This window comes from Juglans regia, chromosome 16 (assembly GCF_001411555.2).
Source record: "Juglans regia cultivar Chandler chromosome 16, Walnut 2.0, whole genome shotgun sequence".
Taxonomy (NCBI): Eukaryota; Viridiplantae; Streptophyta; class Magnoliopsida; order Fagales; family Juglandaceae; genus Juglans; species Juglans regia.
In genome coordinates this window covers 15,052,663-15,064,468 of record NC_049916.1, presented here as the reverse complement: position 1 = coordinate 15,064,468, position 11,806 = coordinate 15,052,663, and the positions used below count along the sequence as shown (strand labels likewise).

The 11,806-nt window shown below is 36.8% G+C and overlaps 1 protein-coding gene across 1 annotated transcript; it reads left to right on the top strand.

Moving 5' to 3' along the window:
• The first annotated feature begins 3,103 nt into the window (after positions 1-3,103).
• Positions 3,104-5,194, top strand: LOC108989559 (GDSL esterase/lipase At3g48460-like). Its single transcript, XM_018963205.2, has 2 exons — positions 3,104-4,252; positions 4,423-5,194. The coding sequence occupies exons 1-2, from the start codon at positions 3,131-3,133 to the stop codon at positions 4,942-4,944; spliced, it is 1,644 nt and encodes a 547-aa protein (XP_018818750.2). The 5' UTR covers positions 3,104-3,130; the 3' UTR covers positions 4,945-5,194.
• The last annotated feature ends 6,612 nt before the right edge of the window (positions 5,195-11,806 follow it).

The following is an 11,806-nucleotide window of genomic DNA, read 5'->3' as shown; positions in this document are numbered from 1 at the left end:
TTTGTGGCATGCTTGGTCAGCTAAATAGTGCACTATATTTTCATGATTTCTTCATCGTCAAGTGTAAGAGTGTGTCTATAAGTTCAGGGGGCTGCATTGGTGGAAAAAATAGAATAAAAAACATCAAAAGAGAAAAACACAAAGGAGGCCAATGGATTTTTATTTTTTATTTTTTTAGAAGAACCGGAAGCCACATGTCCAATAGTGACCTTGTCCCAATTTTATTAAAAGCCCTCACTTATGGTGGAGGAATATCATAGTAACAAAACCAACACTAGAGATTTACAAAAAAAACACTTACACCATCCCTTGTATCCAACCAAAACCAAACAAAACCAAACCAACAAAACTACTAAAACCAACCTATAAACAAATCATCTAAAACAAACCTATACAAATAAAACAAGAAAACCTAGGCAAGCCTATAAAAGCAAAACCGAAAAAACTGAAATCAATAAATAGCTACCCAGCTTAGTGCAAGATAATATGTGATACGAAAACCTCCAAGCTTTCTGTTGGTTTTTCTGCTCGTTACTATTACTGCAGTTAACAAATTCTACATGAAACTTTCCAACGCAATCCGCACCAATTAAACTCAGCCCCTAGCTCTTACGCCTTAGTGCTGGAAGACCCCACTTATCCACTCTAATCTGGCCCCGCAACAGAGGAGGGAGCTCACTCATGATTTTCCATTCCACTTCACCTTCCCTTGCACCCCTTCTAGCTAACCAATCCGCAACAGCATTTCCTTCCCTATGAACATGCGTAAACTTTGGATCCATAGATTTTGATTCCGTTCTTGTCTCTTCTCCTTGGGCTGAATTGGGAGAATTATTACCACCATTGAGTGGCTTTTTCAGGTGGTTAAGGGACCTAGGTGGTGGTGTGGGGAGTGGCTCAGCCAAGAACAAAAAATTCAATTGAAACCCAAGGCCACTCGATTTGGTTTCAACTAGGCTTGTAATAGAACTGGTTGGGTTTCTTGGAGCCAATTCATCCAATGCTAGAACTATTTATCACATACAACCTACCAGTCTTGCTTATGGTTGCCTTTTTCTTCGTTTGATTTTTTCCTTTACTGTCCCGGAAATTGGTTATGCCTGTTTAAAAACTTCTTTTGTTGTACATTTTACCCTACTTATTGATTCTATTGTCGTTTCATCTCAAGTTGTAGATGGCACACTGTGCATTGTGAGGGAAAAAATCTGGACAAAGAAAAATAGATATGAAGAGACTTAAAAAAAAAAAATAGATATGAAGATAGTACTTGTACAAAATCTAACCCTTAATTGTTATTATGTCGTAATTTACAACTATAACTCACCTTCATATTTTTAAGATTGAACCCTACCCAAAAACAACATATTTTCTTGTTTGTATTAATCATGGCATATACATACATATATATATATATATATATATATATATATATATATATATAGACCTGTTGAGAATCAGAGATTCCAGGAAAATTTTAATCTTTGATTTTAATAGTTGCTAGCCTAATGTTTTTCCTCTTTTTTGGTTTTACATGCTAATTTGTGCATGTTTATGCCTTGTATATTAGTCCATCTTTTATACTTCTACGTACCTTTGATGTTGAACAGCCAATGTCAATTTGACATCAAATTAAAGCTAGTGTTGATGCTTTACATCTATTGTGGTGTTACTCAATTTAGGCATCCCAAGATTGAAACTTGATAGGTGTCACTCAATTTGTTAAAGAAATTGTCTTTCGATAGAAATTCTAATCACAGTAATATAAATTCAAACCTTTTATGTTCTTTGAAGATGGGAATGGCTAACTTGCTTTCTTTTTGATTGATACATGCTGAAGTTTGGTTGCTGTTTGTAGGAATGCAGATTGATTTGAGACTTGAATAAAGACAAATAATTTGAACATGCCTTGGAAGAGAGAGGGAGAGTGTACGTGGAGGGTTTAAACTCCTTTAATTGTTTTCATCTGTATTTCAGGGCTGTGCCCGGGGTGTTCTTTTACTCGCATTTTTTCATGGTTTAGTACTTGTGCTTATTTGTTTTTTTCCCTTTCTTTTCAAACTATCCAGAAATTTTTGTTTGTATTCCAGTATCTTCTTACTATGAATTGTACTTGTGTTTTTTCCAGTTGCTTATTAAAAAGTATACCATGGAGAGATTGGCTGAGATTTACAGGATCTATTCCAGTTATTGTAGTACTATTTTTTACTCTTTTTTAATCTATGAGTTTAGTGTATTTATAATATATTGTTCACATTTTTTATGTGTTTTAGGTATAAGGTTGTGGTACTGTTTTATTAATATTAGGACTTACTTTTTCCGGCGACAAAAATATTGTTGTGAAAAAAATTTATTTTTTTCGACCTCAATTAATCATGATTGGTACACTTTTTAAGACAACAAAAATACAGAAAATAAGAGTATTTCTAACATACATTTCGCTGGCGGGTTTAAGTATGCAAAAAAGTATATATAGCTCAAAATTTTTTACTAATTGCAACAAAATCACTCACGGTAAAAAGGCTAATTTGTTGTAGTGCTGGATGTGCCTAGCTAACGTACATACTGAGATATTGAGCAATAGGATCTCACTCTCGAACATATAAAAATAACCTACTTGTCGTATTTGAGTTCCTCGCGACTACAAAACGTATAGTTCATGCACAAAGACTCGTGATATATTATATTTTCATTATATTAAAATATACATAGAATAATTTACATAGAATATAACTTGCATATTAAATTATTGGAATGTCTAAAGTTCTAGTAATTTAATGACTGAAAAATAGTTTATGTAAATAAAATATCATTAGAAAATGCCACTTTAATTATTATAAAGACATTAATCAGAACAAATATTAATGGCTTTGGGGCAATTGCATGAGTAGAGAAATCAGCCAAAAATAAAGGGTTGACTCCATGCATTGATTTGCACATGGATCTACGTTCCTGAAGTCGCTCACTAGAGCAATTAAATGCTAAAACAATGCCACCCCGCTCAGGATCCCCTAGAACTAGGGAGTTTCATGCACTCCCGAACGTACTCTACTCCCAAAATAGAGAGGCCCCAAGTATAAATACTTCCTTGGTTCACCATTTGCTTGGCACAGAGCTCAATTGAGACACGAAAATGGCAGATTCCAAATATTTCTTGCGTCAAATTGCATCTTTCATCCTCTTGTTCTCCATTTGCTCTCCTTCATTTGCTCATAACAAGAGCACGACAACTACTACTACTACTACTACTCCTACTCCTCCTTCAGGTTGTTCCTGTCCCTGTCCCTGTTCTTCAGGTTCTTCCCCTCCTTCAGGTTCTTTTCCACCTTTAGGTTCTCCCCCTCCTTCAGGTTCTTTTCCCCCTTCAGGTTCTCCTCCTCTTCCTTCAGATTCTTCCCCTCCTTCAGGTTCTCTTCCTCCTTCAGGTTCTCCCCCTTCTCCAGGTTCTCTTCCTCCTTCAGGTTCTCCCCCTCTTCCTTCAGATTCTTCCCCTCCTTCAGGTTCTCTTCCTCCTCCTAGTTCTCCCCCTCCTCCAGGTTCTCCCCCTCCTTCAGGTTCTCCTCCTCTTCCTTCAGATTCTTCCCCTCCTTCAGGTTCTCTTCCTCCTTCAGGTTCTCCCCCTCCTTCAGGTTATCCTCCTTTTCCTTCAGGTTCTCCTCCTCTTCCTTCAGGTAATTCTCCCCCTTCAAGTTCACAATTCGATTTCAAAAATTGCTTCTCTAGGATTTTTGCTTTTGGAGATTCGTACACAGACACCGGAAATGCTCAGTTGATGGGAGGATTCCAACCCTTCATTTCCCAACTATTTTCACAGTTCTCATCGGGTCAGTTACCTGGTTACAGACTATGTAATGGCCGCTTAGTCATTGATTTCCTATGCGATGCTCTCTCCATACCCACCTTGCGACCCTACGCAGATTCTTCTGCAGAATTCTCAAAAGGTGTGAACTTTGCGATCGCCGGATCGACGACCCTCTCAACGGACTTCTTCACTCAGTTTATTAATAAAGGTCATTCACTGATGTGGAACGCGAATCCAGAGAGTTGCGACACTCAATTAAATTGGTTCAACAAGTATATTGCAGAGAAAGGATGCAAAGGGATTCATGAGGAGGCATGCAGGGGAGAGATGGCGAATTCACTCTTCTGGATCGGTGAGATGGGTGGCAATGATTATGCTCGCCTTTATGGCTCTCATGTTCTCCATAAGCTACTAATAACACAAGCTGTTGGACATGTCCACAAACTTTTAAGGGTAAGCATAAGCCTTATGTGTTGTACCATGGATGGTCCTAAAACTGATATATATATATATATATAGACACACACACACACACACATATATATAGTTGGGGTTGCCATGGAAGGTCTCCTCAAGTTTTAGCCCTGTTTGAAAGCTCTAACTAAGCCTGTTTTCTTTGACAGGTAATATTGGACAAGGGTGCAAGGTTTATTGTGGTTCAAGGGCTACCACCAGCAGGATGCCTTCCATTGCACTTGTCATTTTGTCCGTTGAAGGACCGTGATCAATACGGTTGCTCAAATATTGCAAACTCATTGATAATGGCACACAACGAACTTCTGCAGGCTAAGTTGGAAGAACTACGAAGAAAATATAGCAATGCTATGATCATATATGCTGATTATTGGAAAGCATATCAAACCATACTGACAAATTATAAGAGTTACCAATTTGAACAACCTTTCGATGTATGCTGTGGAGCTGGGGGTGGACAATTTAACTTTGAATTGAACAGCCTGTGTGGATCTGCAGGCACGTCCACCTGCAAGGATGCCAACAAGTATATTAACTGGGATGGGATTCACTTAACAGAAGCCATGTATAAACATGTTTCTGATCTTTTCTTCCATAAAGACCATTGTCAACCATCCTTCGCTGAGCTAATTATGAAGAAGAAACAGATGATGATGGGATCTAATCCATAGAAGCCATGATATATGCAGCTAGCTGATCTATTTTCAGTTGAGGCTTACATAAACCATGTAATGATCAGGAAGAATAAGGGCATTTTAGATGCTTTACACCAATGGTAGCTAGGTTCATATTCAAGCTCCGAATGACTGGATTCTGAGAGCGAATAATGTTTATTAGTTTTAGACAGTTTGCAGCATCTGTCTAACTTTGTTGTATATGTTATTTTGACTCAATATGATAATGAGGTTTCTTTGGTTTACTTTTGTGGGATCACTTACTTTGTGGTTAAAGCATTTATATTTTTCATATTTGAACCAAAGTTTTATTTAAATATTTCTATATATAATGTATTTACTATGTTGTAGTGATCCCTTCAAAATTAATTTCTTTGCGCCCAACAATCGTAGCCACCCTTGTTTTTATGGTTCGTTTCTATGTAGGAAGACAATAACAACATATAAAACCCATTAAAACCACCGGATTAGTACTAATAGTGTGACAATACCCAATGGCGGAACCACCATATCGCTAGCTAGGTGGCTATATGTACATATATAGAAACTGGCCCGTAAAAAGATTATACCCTTTCGTACTTTCCAATTTTTTTTTAAAATTGTATATACATAGAATTCTCTCTCTCTAGCTAATCTCTAATATATGATCCAAAGTTTTATTTAATTTTTATATATCATGTATCACTGACCAGTTGTGACTGTCAATTTCTACACTACAACACAATTGCTTTTTAGTGACGGTTAAGAAATTGTGACAATCCTCAAACCGTCACTAAAAGGTATTTTCTGTGACGGTTGCTGGAAACTGTCACTAAAGACAGATGAGATTATTTTGATGTTCCAACGTATGAGAAATTTATGTTCGAATGTCACATATACGTTTGAACCTTGTGGTTGCTTACATGTGAACATGAAATGTTTTGGCACCAATGTTCGAACGTGAAATATTTTGCGCCAATGTTCGAATGTTAATTACTAACGTTTGAACGTTAATTGTAAATTTAAATTAAATATGACTCTAATTTAAAAATTATGTGATTTTTATAGTGCATAATTTGTGAATAAGTCTAAAAAATTTACTTGTATATATTTATATATACACAATTTGTAATATATAAATAGCTATTTATGTTTATACATATTTGAAGTGTAATGATTTAGTATTAAAGTTGAAAAATATTACATTAAAGAAGATTGAGAATTGAAAGTAAAAAACAATAGAAATATTCATACAATATTTTTCTTTACAAATATTAAAAGTCAAATACAAAATATGATAGAATTTAGTAAACAACACTCAGATGATAGAGTTGTCCGCGAAAGTCAAACTCGGTACCTCCTCAGTCAAGGTATCAACCTTGTCGTTGAGGATAGTTACATGATGGGTGAGCTCGGCCACAGACGTCGATATAGCCGCGAGCGATCGATCGATTTTATGATCGATATGCGCAGTCAGCTGTGAGATCACCGCATCAAACCAATCAAGCCGCGCATCTCCTGCAGATGTACTCGGCGTCTGCTGACTACTACTCCCCACATGACCTGGCTCAAGCTGCATCGGAGAACTAGATCCTCTACAGGGGTGGCTGATGTCCCATCGCCTGTCCAATGCTACGTCGATGCGCGGTTATGTCGAGGGGTCCCATTTGATCTTTGACCCGCTCCTCTGGCTAGGTTGGCACTCCCTGTGCAAGTAATAGTCGGCTGATCAGGACACCGCATGAGAGATTATCCGTGGAGATGATGCTCGCCTCATAACGGATCCTCTCAAAGATGTGCAGTGGCAAATCTATGAGATCTCCATGTGCCACTCGTATCAATAACTATGCCCAAAGCCGACTAAATGTGGTTTTATATGCCACAAGATCCACGTTTGTTGCAATAATAAAGTGCAACATGCAGAAGAAAGGTAACAAATGGTTCTGGTTGAAGGCATTCTTCCTCTCGATCTGTATGAGGTCCCTCCCGGTGAGGATGTAGAAATCCACATCTCGATCATCATCCTGAGCCTCGAGGCCAGTATCCTCGGCCTCTGACGGGTCTGCATCTCTGGCTGATGCAGGCTCAAATGGGCGACCAGTAGATGATGCAGAAGTGCCTACATCCTCACGGGGTGTAGCGTGTGCAGATGTCTCAACTCCTCGAAGAATGCCGAGGTGCTCGGCAATGACATCTAGTGAAATCAATAGAAACACTGCGTACAGTCATGGTGTGAGAGGATGTGTCCTGAAACATGTCACACATCCCCATATAGACCTCCTGAATCATTGAGGGGTATAGCTTCTCCCTCAATGTGCAGATATTTCCTCAGCCTCTACTATGGAAAATATCTCTTAAGTTCGTCTGCTCCCATATGTGTAACGCCCCATCCCCGAGGGTCCAGAGAGTTAACTCATGTCACTTAAAAATCATTCTCCATTCACATAATACATACTCTAATTTTTCTCTATCGCACAAAGTACTCATTTAATTACATCAATTACTCCAGAATAACTATTCTAAGACAATACAAAGTCTTAATATAAACATCAACCTCCCAACAAATCACATCATCAGAGCACAACAAACTTACTGAATGAAAATCCTCAATACCCATATAAATATTCCCTATTTAAAACCATCATTCTTAACTCCTTTCACCCATACTCCATAACTTTGATCCTCAACTGGAACATTCAAATCATCTGAAAAATATTGTGGAGATAAGGGGTGAGTTATCAACAACTCAGTAAGCAGAGAATATATACTAATATGTAAACATGAGCATTTTCAAAAAATTCAGTATGCAGAAACAAAACATTTTATTTTTATAAGCAGACCTTAGAAAAAAACGTGTTATCAGAAAATCAGAGCGACTTTTCAAACTTTTCATACTCAAAATCAACTATTCACATTTAAAGATCCGTTTCATATTCAAAAACACTTTGGCATAACATAACTGAACATCTTTATCTTATCATATCATATACCATGTTTAACCCCCGTGGTAGGGTTGTGCTATCTCCGGTGGCCAAACTAGGCAGTGTCATATGGTGAACTTCCCTTTTTTCAATCTCGGAGCCCCGAGTGTGCACACAGGAAAGAACACGTAAAAGACCACTTTGTTTCCAAAGTGGGTGCACTCATATCATATCATGTCATGTCGATACCAACCATATCACGTGAACCAGTATCATCATCTTAGAACTATATTCAGAACAGATAAGTATGCCAAAGTTTTATCATATCCATATCATATCAAAACCAGTGCGAAATATATTCATATCATTTCCATTTGATCAAAAACAGATCCAAATCATTTCATATCACATGCATAAAAATCTCAATGATATCATAGTCGCTCTTTTGCATATTTCAGAAACATGTCAAATATTGTTCATGTCCACACATTTCATGTCAAAACATTTCTTTTCTCTTTCATACGTATCTCATGAGGGAATGCGAAACATATACTAAGCTTGTTTTTCACTTTTTCTTTTTAAAACAACATGCACATTTTTACAAACCAACCTCAGTTCATTTTTTTTTTTATGCAAATCTAGCATAGGAACCTCGCTTATCTGGACTTCTTAGCTTTTCAAAATTTCCTCAAAAAATGTGGAGTTGACTATAAATCGTCACCTATAAAAATAATCACGTAATTTCTGTAAATTTTCAATCAATCACGTATTTCGATATTTAAGCTTAAGTTTCTAAAATAACCTATTTTAATTCCTCAAAACTTAAAACCCTCATAATCCCAAAATATATCATCACTTTCTAAAATTATCAATATCAACCAGAACCAACGTCAACCTCAAGACACCAATATTTAAACCCGAAACAACCAACAAATCTCACATCATAAACCAATCACACGAACTACTCCATCATCCAATCCAACCGAGCCCCCTTACTCCTCGGACTCAGTCCGGCACAACCAACCAATTCACAGTAAATATAAGTTAGCGCAGAAATATATTTAAATCTCAGAAGTTCTTTTGGAAAAATACTTACAATGCCACAATATAATTTTTGAAAGATCACGGAGGTGCTAGAAGTGGCGGCACAGCAACGGAATAGTGCAAAATGCACTGTGGCCGTGGGTCTCAAAAACCCACTTTTGAACGGGGACAAACCAAGACATGAGATTGATAGGGTAGGGCTTAGGGATGTCGGTGAAGCTAGTGGTGGTGGTAGTTGGCCATGGGTGGCAGCGTAGAGGGTGCTTGAAGTGCAAAAATACTCAAAACAAAAATAGAGTTGGATGTGCTTCACCGGTGGTGGATCGGAGCTGGGGTTGGGTGTAATGGGTTGGTTGGAGGTCGAGGATGAAGTGGTGAAGAAATGGTGGCCGAAGGTGGTGTGACGGCGGCACGCGAGCTCAAGGAATGCCGCCGCTTAGCGTTGCGCGTGGGAGCTAACAGCGGCGCGGGAGAAGCTGGGATCGGAGGGGAGAGGTCGCCGGCAGGTGGGGGAGCGAATGGGCTGGGCGGTGAGGCACACGACAGTGCGCGGCGGTGGCTGGGTGGAGGAGAAGAATTTGCACGGTGTGAGAGAGAGAGACGACATTGCGCGCGGGAGAGAGGAGAGAAGAAGAAAAAAAAATGAGGAGAAAGGAAAAAGAGGAAGGAAAAAAAATTGAGGAAAAGAAAAAAAAATGAAGGAAAAAAATGAGGTCCAAACCTCACATCTTGGGACACAAAAATGATCCATCGGGAACGGTTTCAAAACAACAAGTAAAATAAAATAGTTAAACCTAACAATAAACTAATTTAAAATAAAGAGAAATTTAAATGCATAACAATTATTAATATTAAGGAAACATGTCAAATTTAATTTTCACAAATAAAAATAAAAACTCATAAAAATAAACCTACTAAAATATGAAAATTTAAAACAAGATAATCAATTTTTAAATTAATAACAAATAATCATTCGATTAAAAATACACTAAAATACGGGATGTTACAATATGAGTTCGTCGAAGTCATTAATCAAGACCTCTCGCTCTACCATAACAGTACAAGCCTCGATACAAGCAGTGTCCTGAGTGGCTCATTCCCTCCCTCGTTTCCTATTATGCAGAGGATGAGCTATATCCTAAAAATAGAAAAGGAAAAAAAAATTATTTACATTGATGCATTGTTCAAATAATTTTAAGCTGCTCTGCATTAATGTTCGAACATAGCAAAATAAACGTTCGAACGTTAAGATAAAACGTTCGGAAGTTTATCCCTTACGTTCGTATGTAAAACAATGCAAATAAATTTACGTTCGGACGTGTATCCTTTACGTTCGCACGTACAGCGTATAGGTTCGAACGTAAACAGTAAATAAATTTAAATAACTTACGTTCGGACGTTTATGTTATACGTTCGAGCGTTGAGACATAAATAAATTTAAAAAGTAGTACGTTCGGACGTTATAGGTAAACGTCCGAACTTACAAAGAAATAACATCTGAATGTAAAATAATACACATTTGAAAGTAGAAGCCTTAACGGCTATGTAATTAAAACGTCATATGTTTGAACGTCTTGGAGGAATGTTCAAATGTTACAACACAGAATGGTTAAGTCGACTCAGCCATTATTGAAATCTCCAAAATTAATCTACAACGTTCTAAATGCCGAAATGTCACCGTAGAAATGAAGTATACACTTCAAGAAACTTCTCTACGGTGACTATTTGGCCAATGACAGGCCGTGGTGGCCAGAAAATGGAGTTAAACATCCGACCACCACTTCGTCCGTTTTAAACAAAACCAAACCCAAATCTCAAGTAAAATACATATTATTTGAATAAAAAATGAATGTCTACCTTTTAGTGACGGTTGTGGCGGAGTTTGATGTCAGCGGCGACAGAGGAGTGACGGCGTGCAAATGGGAACGAAGTGTGTAATGGTGAAAATGTCGTTTTGTCGTTCTGTTTTGGGCTTATATACACGAAACATTTGAACGTAATTCTTAGTACGTTCGAACGTTTGTCTATTTATTTTCCAAAATATTGACTATAATATATTATATTATTAATATATGTTATATATTATAATGTATACTATAACATATAGCATACTATATATTATGTTATATTATAATATATATAGTATATTATATATATATTGTACTATATATATAGTATAGTATATATCTAATATTACTTAATATATATTATAATATAATATATAATATTATATATATATGATACATTATAAACTAATAAAAACAACATTAGAACCACAAGCTCTTATTATCAGGCCAAAACGATATACTTTATTTATTACAACTAGTATCCAAAATTTGATATAGGTGTACAAATTCCTAAAAAGATTAATTGGAATCAAAATACTTTCTCTAACGAATGACAATTAGATTCATTTTACGTTTGAAATTGTAATGCCCAAAACCCGGGTGGCTTGGAGAATTACTATCTGACACTTAAAAACATATTTCCCAACACAACTAAAATAAATCTCAAAAAATAACTTTATTAGCAAAACTCAATCTCATGTATTCTAAATAACCACATTGAAAACTCTACAAAGTCATCAACGCAGTAAAAATAAACTAATGAGTTCACAATCTCCTGATAGTCATAACAAACCAAACTAATAATTTCATGAGTCTAACTAAACCCGAGATATAATTAAATCTAAGAGACATTATAAGTAAATGACATCAGAATTAATTCTTCTAACATCTTCTCCTCAGCTTAAACATGCTCACCAATCTAATCCAGGTTCTCAGTTGGACTCTCCACATCATCTGAAAAATATTATGAAGATAGGGGATGAGTTATTAACAACTCAGTAAACAGAGGACATATGCTAGCGTGCAAACATGAGCATTTACAAAGTATAGCATGCAGAACAAAATATT

Bases quoted from the DNA above. Each gene is read 5' to 3' on its own strand.
- LOC108989559 (XM_018963205.2), top strand. From the start codon at position 3,131: ATGGCAGATTCCAAATATTTCTTGCGTCAAATTGCATCTTTCATCCTC. The intron at 4,253-4,422 runs GTAAGCATAAGC...TTTCTTTGACAG, and splicing joins ATGTCCACAAACTTTTAAGG to GTAATATTGGACAAGGGTGC.